At 36.5% G+C, this 14,401-nt stretch overlaps 2 protein-coding genes across 4 annotated transcripts; one reads left to right on the top strand and one right to left on the bottom strand.

Moving 5' to 3' along the window:
• The first annotated feature begins 516 nt into the window (after positions 1-516).
• LOC116935578 lies at positions 517-3,244 on the top strand. 3 transcript variants are annotated; one of them, XR_006652672.1, is made up of 5 exons: positions 517-1,102; positions 1,170-1,444; positions 1,580-2,621; positions 2,681-2,890; positions 2,953-3,244. XR_006652672.1 is itself a non-coding variant. In XM_045180947.1 (5 exons), exons 2-3 carry the CDS (start codon positions 1,188-1,190, stop codon positions 2,380-2,382), a joined length of 924 nt encoding a protein of 307 aa, XP_045036882.1. In that variant the 5' UTR covers positions 517-1,102; positions 1,170-1,187; the 3' UTR covers positions 2,383-2,621; positions 2,681-2,890; positions 2,953-3,244. The 3 variants fall into 3 exon arrangements, 1 of the variants encoding a protein (XP_045036882.1); XR_006652673.1 differs by having other exon boundaries at positions 1,514-2,621; XM_045180947.1 differs by having other exon boundaries at positions 1,170-1,308.
• A 4,071-nt stretch (positions 3,245-7,315) lies between these two features.
• On the bottom strand, positions 7,316-8,783 carry LOC116935575 (uncharacterized protein DDB_G0286299-like). Its single transcript, XM_032942864.2, has 6 exons — positions 8,608-8,783; positions 8,386-8,538; positions 7,943-8,317; positions 7,779-7,876; positions 7,526-7,718; positions 7,316-7,443 (listed from the first exon to the last, which is right to left on the bottom strand). The coding sequence occupies exons 1-6, from the start codon at positions 8,678-8,680 to the stop codon at positions 7,316-7,318; spliced, it is 1,020 nt and encodes a 339-aa protein (XP_032798755.2). The 5' UTR covers positions 8,681-8,783.
• Positions 8,784-14,401: the final 5,618 nt, after the last annotated feature.

The following is a 14,401-nucleotide window of genomic DNA, read 5'->3' as shown; positions in this document are numbered from 1 at the left end:
CCAGTATGTATCCACTGAGAACCAGTTGGCAGACGCCCTAACGAAGAACGTCGATTACCAGAAATTATCAAAATTCAAACATAGTATTGGGATGTGCTCTTTTGTCTAAATTCATGTTTGAGTGGGTGCTTGCTATTTCTTTGTGTTTGAAATTGAGTGGGTGTGTTGGAGAAGATACAATCTCGAACAGTCGGAAGAGGCTTCACACCTCGCACATTGACATGTACCCCGTATTATCTTGTTATGTCTATAAGAAACCTGTCAATCTCTCTGGAACTCTCTCTGTGTTAAATAAAGTGAAAGTAAGTAGGTGTACGTATTTGATAAAGTCAATTATTCCAATACAACATTCCTCCACGGACCCTAAGATCTGGAAATCAGTCAGATGTTTGCAATACAGGGACAGGGGGTTTTTCAAAAAGATGCCTTTTTGTGATAGACTGAGAAAACAACATAATGGGAGTTATGAAGCTCTCACAAGTTGTTGCACAGAAAATATTCAAGTAGTCTATCCAATTTTTTTAGATAATTCGTTAATTCTTTTAAATCAATAACATGCTTATTATTTTTTTCTACATGTTTTCAGATTGGTATAATTAATGACGCTACTATCCTTGAAGATCAATCTATATTAAGGAAGATAGAGAATTTTGAGTGTAATCTGCAATTGGTTTCGAAAGAAATTAAATACCATAATTCGTGCCGGAAAAAGTTTGCTTCTGCCGCAAGAAGTGTAGTGAAGAAACGAGATGAGGAACGCCAATCTAAATGGCTTTCAAACAAGAACATTCGTGAAAAAGCTCAGCAAAACCTTTTTGCATTTTTGGAAGAGAAACTCGTTAAGGAAGAAGAGGTACATTGTGCAAGTGATATTACAAAACACTTTCAAATGCTGCTATCCGAACATGGATTAGATTATGTTAGCGGAGGAAGAGTACGCAAATGTGAAGTTTTAGCAAAATTGATGAGCCATTTTGGTGATAAATTAAAATTCGTGAACCATTCCGACAAAGGTGTTGGGCAAATTATGTTCAAATCCGACTTAGGAGTTGAAAAAGCTTTACTGGCAACTTTTGATACGGATATCAGTTCATGTTAAAAGGTAATATTCCTCTAAACGTAAATTTAAATTTATTGTAAGATTTTAATATGATGCGAAATTTCTTTAGGTAAAAGAGATCGCTTTCATGCTTCGTAATTTGATATTGGAAACGCCTCGCAAAGTTTTGCCGAAAAACGTTACTATTCTTTCCGGAGAAGTTAAAGCACCGAGTCTCCTTAGAACTTTTCATGAATGCTTGGTAGCAGGTAAACTTTATTTTCAAAAAGAAACGTGAATCGAATTGGTGTGTACTAATGGATGACACTATTTTTGCCGTCACCAATGGGTTGTATGAGCAATCAAAGGAACTCATGCTGGGAATGTACTTAAAAACTACTACAGGTATTGAATGTTATTTCTATCCTCATGGACATTGGATTTATGCTACAACATTTTAACTGTTGTCAATAGGTAAACGTGAAGTAATTGACGTAATGAATCGTTTCGGGCATTAAGTGAGCTACAATTTTGTTGAAGATTTGGAAACAGAGCTGGCTTTTGGTGCTGTTGAGGAATCGAAATTATTACCTGATAGTTTACATCGCCGACCTGACCTCAACACTACAGTTGCATTTGATAATTTCGACCTTTTCGTCGAAACGCTTACGGGAAAAGATACCTTGCATGACACCGTTAGAATCGTCACACAAGATATTCCTCCTGATGGTGACGACTTTCTTCCTTTGACTGAATCGGAAGACGAAGATGACGTAACCGTGGGAACAGGGAAGCGACGACGAGCATTCATAACAAGAGATGTCTCGATTGAACCTTACTACAAAAAGGCAAGAATGTTGTATGAGCCCATGCTGGCTATAACAGACAGAAGGAGGTCAATTCCAGCACCTGGATCTTTGAATACTGCACTTGATCTCGACTTCATATGGATGGTATTATTATGCCACAGCCTGCCTAATACTCCAATGTGGACTGGATGGAACTCCCGGATTGTCAAAGATGTCCTACCGTTACAAAGAGTATGCTATTTGCCGGCAATAGATGCATCACCAACTCGAGCGGATGTGGTAAAAAAGACAATGGAAAGATCTGTTCGCATCTTGAAGGAGTGTAACCAGAAATATATCTCCGTTACTTACGACCTCGCCATAGCAAAACAAGTGCTATGTATCCAGTCCATGGAAAAGCCGAAATTTAATAACCTTTTTATTCAGCTAGGATCTTTCCACATTTTCCTCTCGTTTTTTAAAGCAGTAGGCAAATTCATTGCTGAGTCTGGTGCTCCATATGCACTAACAGAAAGCGGAGTACTGGCTGCGTGATCACTTAACGGTTTTTTGATTGGAACCAATTTTTGTCGGTGCAATCGCATCCACCCACTTCTTGCGGTTTCACTAGAGATGCTTTATTTTCGTGCATTCGTGAAAAAGGAAGACAATCCATCAATGTTAGATAGCCTGCCGAGTTTGTTGCGTGCTTTAAAAATCGGAGATAAGGATCCCTGTGGAGACAACGTTTTCCATCAGTCCATTCCAATTGAACTCTTGGAAATTCACCAAAGGTATTCAATACAATTCTTTTTTTAAATATCTGTTACTGAAATATGTTTAATTCTTTCAGATACAAATCTTACAGGAAAATTACCTTAAATGGTGGGCATGGTGCCACTGCAAAATATTATTTGATTTATATTGAGCTGATAGGACTGTACCATCGTTTTTCTCGATCCATAAGGATGGGAGATTATCGTCTCTATATTCACTTTCTACCAGAAATATTAAAGATTTTTTTTGCATTCATCCATCAAAATTATGCTCGATGGGGCGTCAGGTAAAATACACAGTAAATTATCGAAAATTTCTTATTAATCTCCATAACTATTGTTTCACCAGGTTTCATGATAATATGTTGCGAATGGAGGACACCTATCCGGGCATAACAGAGAACTTCGAAAGGGGGATCATTTCCATTTGAAGGACCAGCAAATCCTTTTCACGGACACCAATTGATCTAATTCTGGAACAAACCATAAATGCTGAAGCGGCAAGTGCTTCACGCGGAAAATAGATCTACGCTATTTATTTTAAAATGCGCTATTAGTGTTATGCTATTTCTTTCTTTAAAAGGGATTATTAACTTTACTAATTTGAGCTCTGCAATACAGCGTTGATGTATTACCCACTTCATCTGCACACAGGTTGCGTCTGTTTTGCTGAATGATTTGGGACTGCACAAGAAGGAAGACATAGCAAGAGAAGCTCATCCTAGCCGCATCCGCAAGGATATTCAGCAACTTGAAGAACTAATGGACTTCTGAACTTCATGCAAAAATCCTTTTTCTGAGGATAACGACTCAGCATTATTCAATATCAGCTAAGGAAAAGCTGCCACCACCGAAACGCAAAATTTTTTGCTGAACATCATACAAAATGGTGAAAAGGGTATGCATGATTTAATTAAAGGTTGCCATGAGGATCCAACTGCATTTGAAAGCCCAATAAGAAGGCATAAAATATCAACCTTCGCAAACGATGGAATAAAAATAAAGAGGACTTTTAAAGGAATCATAAAGAAATAAAAATGGAACGGGATATGATGGGCAAACTGTTGTTGATTTCGTTAAATCAGAAGCTTGATATCACGCTTGTTCTTCAATACCCACTCACTCCAGTCCCGTTAGTATTCAGCCATCTTGATGAGGCGGTAAATACTACCGACAAGGCGGTGCTCTACAAAAATTTGGAGAAAAGGATCAACAGTGTTGGACCGGGACACATAGATGTATACATAGTGGATAGATTTTTTTTTACACCTGCTCGGTCCAAACATACCACCAAATTATGGAAATATCGCAAGATTTATCCTGGTAAAGCTTTGTAAATTTAGGGCACAGAGGATTGATCTTGTCTTCGATCGGATACTATCACCGTCCATCAAAGATTTGGAGCGTGACACACGAAGTGATGATGATCGCTCAACAATTTACGGGCCATTCGGGAAAAAACAAAAAAGACCCAAAAATTTCTTAAAGGCTTTAAGAAACGATTCCTTTAGAAGACAGTTCATAAAGTTCCTTGCTGATGCAAGCGAAGATGCCTCTTTTATTGACATCCTGGCTGAAAAAAACCATTTATGTCACGGAAGAAAAGAATTGTTTTTCCTATTAAGTAATCAAAGATAAAATGATGAAATCCCTCGAAAAATAGATGGAAAATTCAAACGAGGAAGCGGATTCAAAGGTAAATTTTACAACAATTAGCTATTATTATTTCTTTACATCTAACATTTATGTTTTGATATTCCCAGATAATAACTCATCTCGCCTCTGTTAAAGGGCCTGCTAATGTTGTTATCGATCTTGGGACACAGACGTGTTGGTTATCGCACTTGCCAACTGTCATATGATTAGCAGTAACATTTCAATATTCATGGAAGTAGGAATCACCAGCAAGAATTCCCTACGTTTTATTGATGTGAGTATCCTGTATGAGAAACTGGAACCCCAATTTGCAAAATCTTTAACTGGCTTTCATTGCTTCACGGGATGTGACCAAAAGCCTGCATTCTCGCGTAAAGGAAAAATCAGACCCCTTTCGATCCTAGAAAAATCTCTTCTTTACCACGATGCCTTCTCATCCCTGGGTACAGCTGAAATAATCGACGAAAAAACAATATCTACAATAGGCATGTTCGTTTGCGAAATGCATGGATTCAAGAAACCCGGGAATGCAGATCAGATTAATGTTGATGACGCCAGGCTGCAAATTTTACAAAGGTTTACCAGTCTGGATCCACCAATTCGATGTCAAAAGTGAAAGGGTTAGATGGGAGCTCTCTCCCACCCTGCAAAACAGTTCTTTTGCAGCAAATTCTTAGGGCTAATTCAATTTGCTCTGGATGGAATTTTGCAACGGATCCGAAGCCTTATATTTTCCCATCGGATAAAAAGGGCTGGATAAAAAATGAAAACCAGTATGGTATTGAAACGTACAATCTACATTGGTTCGATGGTGAAATGTTTCCTGAAAATCTAGAGGACGTTTTAGGAAATGAGGCACAAGAGAAAAAAGACAAAGAAAATGAAGAAGAGGAAAATAAAGGTGAAGAAGAAAATGATTACGAATCTGCAGACAGTGACCAAGATTAATAAGTCATATCAAAGATTGAAGTCAATGTCAAGTTTTTACTATAAAACAATTTAGTAATTTACAGTTTACTAATCCAGTTGAATAATGCAAAATAAACTGCCTGTTTTCATAATTAAAAATATTTTTATTCAATTATAAGCACACAAATTGTCAAAGATATTAATACAGACGTACGGATTTGGCGGGTAGGATGCGAGGTTGCCGTTCCAGGTAAATTATATGTGAAAGGAGGAATCTCGCAGATAAATTGATTTTGCTTCGAACCAAACGGCAGATAATTACGTCTGCTCTGATGCTAAATTAACATGTAGGAGCTGATCTATTAAACAGTGTTATTGGTTTGTTTGCCCCTTAATTTGACAAAAACCGTCAAATTGACACATTTTCAAAAATGTCTGTTTGGTGTAAAACGGCCAGACAAGGCGTCTGTTCAAACACCCTAAAAAGCAGCGTAATTTTCTTAATCTATTGGTGTTTTTTTAATCCATGCCGCGTGGTTTGACAAAAAACGTCATTCACGCCAACTTTCACGACCCGTCACGCGTGAACGCGGCCGATGCCAGCCGACAGAGATGGGTTTAAGTCATACTTAGAGCTCCATCTATCGTTAGCATACGTCAAAGCTTTTGCCCTTAGGTTTGACATGAGTTGATAGCGGTCTCTTAGTCTAATGACTATCTTGACGTGTAATGGTACCTCTTGAATTTTCGTTTGATTCACTGATTAGATCTTAAATTAAATCATTAAATATTTTATTCAAAACCAACAACAAGTACTGAACATTGTGTGTTTTATTCCACTGATTCATAAAATGACAGTGATTTTCGGGATGAAGGGTACACATAAATATAAATCAACAAAAACAAGTTCCCGTTTGTAGTATAAGCAAGAGTGATTCTATTGTCGTGTAATGGTACCTCTTGAATTTTCGTATTATTCACAGTTTAGATCTTAAATTAAGTCATGATATTTTTATTCAAAACCAATAACAAGTACTGAACGTTGTGTGTTTTATTTCACTGATTCATAAAATGACAATGGTTTTCGGGATGAAAGGTAAACATAACTATAAATCAACCAAAACAAGTTCCCGTTTGTAGTATAAGAAAGGATGACTCTCCTGTCTTGTAATGATATCTATTTAATGGTCGTTTAAATCACAGTTTAGATCTTAAATTAAGTCGTTATATTTTTATTGAAAACCAATGACCAGTACTGAACTTTGTGTGTTTTATTCCAATTATTCATAAAATGGCAGTGGTTTTCGGGATGAAGGGTAAACATAAATATAAATCAACAAAAACCGGTATACGTTTGTAGTATAAGCAAGGATGACTCTTTTGTCGTTTAATGGTCCCTCTTGAGTTTTCGTTTGATTCTTAGTTTAGATCTTAAATAAATTCATGATATTTTTATTCAAAACCAATAACAAGTACTGAACATAGTGTGTTTTATTCCAATGATTCATAAAATGGCAGTGGTTTTCGGGATAAAGGGTACCCTTATGAAAACGCTCCTATGATAAATCATTGAGTAGTCACTGATTTTCCAATGATTTATTTGTCAATGATTTTTCAACGGCAAATTGGGACATGGTATTGTTTTGACTTTCATTGACGAATTCATTGATTAAACTATGATATGTTTGAATGATTTTTGTGATTTTATCTTGACTTCTCATTGACTTTCAATTAATTTATTAACGATAATTTTTTGGGATTAGGATTAGGATTAGTATTTTTAATTGATATTCGATAGATAATTTAGTGATATTTCATAGGAAATTCAAAAGACTCATGAAAGATTCCTTTATGATCTTGTACTTATATTGGGTTAGTTTTTTAGGTAACGGTTAAATGATTTTATAATGGCTTTAAACTGCTATTTCATTGATATTTCTTATGACTCTAAAATTACTTTTGAATGACTATAAATATGATTATAAATGACTTTCTAATGACGATATTAGGATATTTAATTGATAGTTTAATGGATTCCAAATGATTATCGATTGACAGACATGTGACGTTTAATTGATTTGTATTTGTTCTTTTTAAGACATTTTGATATTCGTTTGATTACGATATTTCACATACAAATATTTCAATTACTCGGTTTCAGCATCCGTTGATTTCTCCAATGCGCTGCCCTTCTGCTTCAGATCTTGAACTTTATATCCAAGGGTGTTTAAGATGTTCTTCCGGTCAGACTCCGGAAAGCGGCCCATGACAAATTCTAAAATAGGGATAGGGCCCAGCACTCTTTTATACACATAAAAAAAAGAAAAAGAAAAAAACAACGAATTTAGATTGCATACCGCATATATCGTCTACTTTGTCTTCGTCCAATTTTGGGTCGTCTTTGGATAATTGCTGATTCCCTCCTTTTACAACCGATTTTGCCAATACTTCACTAGGGAAGCAAAAGGTAAGGCAAGCTCTTGCGAGTAGTGAGGACTTGTATTTGCTTTTCAATTCCCTTACTTGTTTTGGGTTCAAATTAAGCTTCGCCTGAAAAACATGGTAAATAATTTAACTACTGGGATTAAATATAAATAATAAAAAACTCACCACTGTTGAAATCACTTCGTCATTCCATTCCGCAATGGGCTCAGCGGCTTTGTTTGATTTAGAAGATCTTGCGGTTTCTTCGATCTTTTCCGGTAAGGCTTAAATGATAAAAATTAAAAGATATGAAGCATTGTGTGGGGAAATAAATATTGACGTTTTGTTACTTGTTTGCAAGAATAAGTTCAATTTAATTAATTTGGCAATCTTGACATCCTTTGCTTCCAGCTCAGCCTTTGTTATTTGTTTGTAGTTTTCAAATTGTGTCTTTGTTTCTTGTAATTTCCTTTTTATTTTTTCAATGTTAACATATTTTTCACGTTCATCTTTCTTCTCCGTTTCGTGCTGATCCTCATTTTCATTTTTCTTGCTTAAATCTTCCTCCTCATCTTCATTGTTTTCATCCTGTTCTTCGGTTTCATCGTCTTTGTCTTCCTCACTATCAGATTCTGAGACCTCATCTTGCTTGGACTCTTTTTCTAAGAGGACGCTAAATTCTTCGATGCGTTTCATAGCGTCGTTGTTGCACATAGATTTTGTCCCTTTTAATTAGACATAAAAATAAAAAATATAGAAAAATTTAAAAAAATTTTTAAGAATAGAATTTTACCATGACACAGAACACGGCCCAGGTGCAGTGAAAATATCTTGGTAGAGAGGGAAATTCTATCTTCGATTTCTGCTTCAATTCTCGGATTATGAAACTGATTTGAATCTTTCACAGTGGCATCTGGCTGTACACTAAAGGCCACTTTACCTCTGACTAAGAATGAATAAAGAAATATTTTGTGTGTACTTTAAGGGCTTTTATACGCACAGTAAACAAAATTACCTTTCTTACTCCACATTACAAGTACGAATTTTGAAGTTTTAACGGTCTTAACTGAATCCTTTTTTGGAGCCATAGTAGATGATAGCACAAAAAACACACTAGGTAGCCCAATAGCGTAAAAAGAAAGAACACGCTTTCAAGCAGAAAACTACGTATTAGTTATGTCATCTGCTTGAGGCTTGAAGGTTGCCAAACTTCCTTTTCTAAAGATCGTCATCCATGACAGGTCAACGGTCAAGCAGGTTCAAATTGATTTGTGATAGTTGTGAACAAGATGGTTTATGAAGACGCTATATCTTCTGTTTGCGTGGCGTCATGTATACATTGTTATAGCAGACTGTAGTCACATTCCCATTATTAAATCTAGTCATCCTCAGAATTCTCTATCTTACTTTTAACTTAAACTTTCATAATAAAACTAGAGCGTTGTTAGAGCTAGAGTGTGTTTTGTAGTTAGTAAGCAAATGTTCATCCCGTTACACTTGTTAAGGCTTTCGCCGTATATCTCGTTCAAGAAATACAATTTTGAAACGAAAAAAAAAAAAAATATAAAGGAAAAATACTAATCTGGGGCAATCGGGGCAAAAACCCGATGAGAACCGGGTTTAGAACCGGGTAGCAGACCCGGTTACACTTTTCGATTACCCACGTAAAAACCGGGTAGGAAGTGGACACGAACTTTAAAGAACCGTTACCCATCGGATCTCATTTTTTTCCCGAGAATACCTACCCATTTGCCCAAATACCTCCCCAATGGACACGGGGCCGAGCCCTAAACTTAACTAAATACATCACTACGGCCGTTAGATGGAAAATTAATGAAAAACGTAACCTAATAAAGGAAGGCCGTCATATTAAATGGTATTTTCTTTAGTAGGTTATAAAAATAGCAGTCGATACAGTACCCACCACAAGTGTTAGAAAATGCGCGGATACCCGTAAGCCTCCGTGTAAATACCTCGCTGCTTTGCGAGGTAAATACTGGGGATAGATTTTTAAATTTTTTTTTACAAATACATTTGTTGAAGATGTATTCGTGAAAAAAAAATCAGAACTGTACAAGCCTCCGCTGAGGCTGTACACCACTTTCCAGAAGTATTAGAAAATTTTTTTTTTGTGGTGATCTCTTATGGCGGGATGGATTTTTCCGGCGGCCATATCTTTTGTTCCGATTAAGATACGGAGCCGGGGATTTTTTTACAAATTGCCCATTGGGCACTTTATTCCACGACCGCGATTCGATCGTGATCCATGAACCCCTTCCCTATTTTTTTCGCCCGGGAAAAACGCGCATTCCATTCAAGGACTATTATTGTGTGTACAACGACACAGGGAAAATGTAGTATGACTTTTTCACACTGGGGGGGGGGGGAATCAGCCGCGCGGATATGTGTTCGCGACAAAGAAAAAGTTGCGCATTCCTTGCGCGCCATGCGCCTCCAGTGTGAAAAAGTCATACTACATTTTCCCTGTGTCGTTGTACACACAATAATAGTCCTTGAATGGAATGCGCGTTTTTCCCGGCGCAAAAAAAATAGGGAAGGGGTTCATGGATCACGATCGAATCGCGGTCGTGGAATAAAGTGCCCAATGGGCAATTTGTAAAAAATCCCCGGCTCCGTATCTTAATCGGAACAAAAGATATGGCCGCCGGAAAAATCCATCCAGCCATAAGAGATCCACACAAAAAAAAAATTTTCTAATACTTCTGGAAAGTGGTGTACAGTCTCAGCGGAGGCTTGTACAGTTCTGATTTTTTTTTCACGAATACATCTTCAACAAATGTATTTGTAAAAAAAAATTTAAAAATCTATCCCCAGTATTTACCTCGCAAATCAGCGAGGTATTTACACGGAGGCTTACGGGTATCCGCGCATTTTCTAACACTTGTGGTGGGTACTGTATATTTTTGTAGGAGCAGTGTTTTTTTATTATTTTTGCATTCGGGAATGGTGAATCGTGGTCCCTATAAGCGTTACGAGGAACACGGATCACAACACTCAGTTCCTCGACAAACCTTACATAGTTGCCGAATACAAGAACGCCAACGTAACGAAAATATTGGTATTGTCAACTTAGATGATCCCTTTATAACTCCCAAAATTATTATTCATCAGAGCCCATTCATTCATTCATCATTCGTTCATAATTTAGCGTGGTTTTGTGTAGAATATTCCATGATAAAGTCAATTGAGATGTTAGCCAATCATCATCAAAAGGTCAATAGAATCATTTTCATTGACAATTTTATGATTATCTACTGATTTTTGGTTTTTTAATGACTCTCAATGACTCCATAAGTATCCAAAATGATTTTTTATGATATAGCATTACTATTTTTATACACGGTTAGTCAATTGATCACCTATTTATCAATGAAATGTCAATCAAAAGATTAACCAACGACTTTTAAGTGATATGTTTATCCTACTGATTTTACAGTGATTTCTTGTATTATTGGATTTACACTATCGTTATTACTAGAATGTTTATAATCTTAATCAAATGATTTCCTAAATGATAGAAACCAGAATCTTTTAAGAAATTAAAATTATAAATAAATTCGAATAATTTCTAAAGATATTCAGAAAGATGTTCCAGAACATGCTCAAGAAGGGTTTCCTCTAGAAGATTCTTTTATAAACGACCAATAATCATTAGAATCATCTAGTAACGATATTTCAGATACTGAATTAGAGATTTAGAGACTTTCAGAAAATACTTAAAACTTTGTAATAGTCGGTAATAGTAATAAAGTCTGTTTTTTTAGAAGTTGAAAGCGTGTCGTCAATTGACACCTCACTAGATCAAAATTCTGTTATAGGTTCTGGTGAAAACTCTGGTAATTCTGAAAGCTCGCATGAATTTGAAGATTTACAAGCCGACTCAAGTAACGAGGAAAGTGATACAGAGGAAAGTGATACCAACACCAACACAGATCCTTAATTATCAACATCCATAGACCCAATTTGGTCTCGTCCACTATATGCAGGCGGCAATGTCTCGATGTTGCTTGCTGTCATTCTGATCTCTTCTTTCAAAACAACAACCGGATTAACCCGTCAAGGTTTGCAAAATCTACTGGATTTAATTCTATTACTTATGCCTGGTGACTGCAACCTTCCAAAAACAGCATATATTTTTGAAAAAGTTATTCTGCAAGTTCAACCAATTCCGCGGTATTTCTGTCCTTATTGTTTAGAGCCCTTAATTGAGAGTGAAACAGGCACTTTCTTTTGCAAGTGCAAGAACGAAATTTTGACAAAGAAAACGCTTATCAAAATGAGGTGCTATTACCTGCAATTTTCAATTGAGGAACAAATTAGAAGATTTTTGCAAGATTACGAACTTGGCGAGCAGCTTGTGAAACACACCGATGCAGAAAGAACTCCTAACAAAATTTGGGACATATATGACGGTACCCTCTACAGATCTTATCGTAATGGAATATTACTGCTAGGTCGCGCTCTCTCTCTCATTTTTAACACTGATGGCGCTCCCGTTTTCAATTCTACTACTACGTCCATGTGGCCAGGACAGTGTCTTATTGCGGAACTTCAACCATATCTGAGAAAAAAGTTCATTGTGCTAAGTTTTTAATGGATTGGGCCAGGAAAACCAACCAAAATTGATGCTATACTCAGAGGAATGGTGGACGAACTTAAAAGACTTTCCTCGCGTGGGTTTCAGTGGCTTTTAAATGGTGAATTGATTACCTCTACTGTTGATCTCATTTGCGTGTCAGTCGATAGCATCACCCGTGCTCCAATTCAGAACTTTATCCAGTTTAATTGGCGTTACGGCTGTCCATGGTGTTTACATCCTGGAAAAACCATGAAATCAAAATCAGAGAAAGGAACAGTGAATGCTTATTTCTACAAAAAGAATGGCTATCCTCTACGAACGAAGCGCTCAACCATAACAGATGCTCGTCTTGCTAAATTATCATCAACGCCCGTTCTTGGTGTGAAATCGTCTTCTATTCTGAACGAACTCCCTTATTTTGACATCATTACTGCATTCGTTGGGGATTCTCTTCATTGTGTTGATCAAGGAGTAATGAAGCAGCTTGCCGATCTCTGGTTTTCTTCATCCAACTAAAAAAAAAAATATTATATCGGAAAACCATTCAACATTGAACTGATTGATAATTTGCTCTTACTTGTAAGACCTCCGTCTAACATAACCAGATTGTACTGCTCATTGTTGAAGCGATTTTTCTGGAAAGGGTCGGAATGGCGTAATTTTCTTTTCTATTACGGCCCATTGGTATTAAAGGACATTCTGCCTGACCGATTTTATAACCACTTTCTTCTACTTTCAGAGGCTATATATACTCTGAGCCAAAAAAAAATATTATATTCTGATGTTCGAAAAGCTATCGTACTTCTTGAGAAATTTGTTGAAGATTTTGAACGTTTATATGGCATTGCTAATATGACGTTCAATGTGCACCAGTTACTGCATCTTGGGGAATGTGTTTACCGATGGGGTCCATTGTGGGTTTACTCTACATATACCTTTGAAGACAACAACGGAAACCTGCTGAAAATGTTTAATGGAACACAGGCTGTTGACATACAAATTGCTAAGAAGTTCGTGCAATGTCAACAACTAAAAGGACTAACAAGAAAGCACATTAACTTCTCTGTAAATCCAGAGCTTTAACAATTACAGCAACGACTTTTGGGCGAGTTTGTCCCTACTAAAAAGGCCATTCGATGTCATGGTGGTGCTGTTCTTATGGGTGCTTCAACAGTTATGGTGCTAAGTAATAGTGAAATCCGTTTAGTCAAAGAAATGAGCAATGTAAGCTTTAAAACAACTTGTAGATCTTACAAAAAAATTTTGACCCAGAAAGATATACTAACTGTTGTTGATTTTCATATTAACAAAAAGAAAAAAAAGGCAAGACGTCAAAATTCAATTGTTTTATTACAGAATGGAATGTGTTGCACAATTACCAAGATTGTTTTATTGGATTCCCGTAATGATGGTCATGTAATGGCTGTCATGTTTGGTCATCGTATTGATTGTAGTAACGCCATGCGTACAACTAGCAAATTCCAATTGATGGAGTTTAAGGAGGAAAAAGAAAAGGTTTTATTTCTTCCCCGTCATGTGAAATCTAAATGTGTTTATTTAAAAAATGGAAAGTATTATTTATCTGCACTATCAAATCTAATAGATAGAGATTAGTTATTTCCCATTGTATTGTATGTATCATTTATAAGATGTTTATTGAATATGTTAATTCTTACAAAGGCTACCACCTGCATGTTTCTTAGATAAATAATAATGGTGTATTGGAGAAGAATATTTGCTGTTACCGCTGATACCCTCATGAAAATATTATAATTGTTCAATCCTAGACAAAGTTCAATCATTTATCAACCTTTTTGCTAAGAAGTTTGAGTTTAGTCAATAATCGTATAGTATTTCTCATTGAAAAATAAAATGATTTTTGAATGACTTTCATGTTTCCTGATATTTTCCTGAATGCATTTGACACCAATGCGTGATTTGTCACGATCCAGCAATTTCAATTTCGAGTTGGAAATGAAACGAAGGATCCATGCAACAATTCGCATCACTACGTCGTAGTTGGAATTTCGTTCCAAAAGTTAGCGGAGCCTATTTTCTTCAGCGGGGCCGTAAACAAGCCCAATCCAGTTGGTGGCTGATACCTCTGAACCTTCGACAGAAGGTTCGGGAAGTTTATTGGTTATCGGCCAGGCGTTTTCTTCTTGCAGCAAGAAGTCTGCGCCATTAAACCAACGGTAATTCTCCATCA

The sequence above is a fragment of the Daphnia magna genome, unplaced genomic scaffold (assembly GCF_020631705.1).
Source record: "Daphnia magna isolate NIES unplaced genomic scaffold, ASM2063170v1.1 Dm_contigs092, whole genome shotgun sequence".
Classification (NCBI taxonomy): domain Eukaryota; kingdom Metazoa; phylum Arthropoda; class Branchiopoda; order Diplostraca; family Daphniidae; genus Daphnia; species Daphnia magna.
The sequence above is the reverse complement of the archived record's forward strand: the minus strand, read 5'-3'. Positions and strand labels throughout refer to the sequence as shown.

Coding starts and splice junctions, on each gene's coding strand:
- LOC116935578 (XM_045180947.1), top strand. CDS start 1,188: ATGCTTCGTAATTTGATATTGGAAACGCCTCGCAAAGTTTTGCCGAAA. Junction 1,309..1,579: donor TCATGAATGCTTGGTAGCAG/GTAAACTTTATT, acceptor ATTTTGTTGAAG/ATTTGGAAACAGAGCTGGCT.
- LOC116935575 (XM_032942864.2), bottom strand. CDS start 8,680: ATGGCTCCAAAAAAGGATTCAGTTAAGACCGTTAAAACTTCAAAATTC. Junction 8,318..8,385: donor GGGCCGTGTTCTGTGTCATG/GTAAAATTCTAT, acceptor TCTAATTAAAAG/GGACAAAATCTATGTGCAAC. Junction 7,444..7,525: donor CAAAGTAGACGATATATGCG/GTATGCAATCTA, acceptor TCCCTATTTTAG/AATTTGTCATGGGCCGCTTT.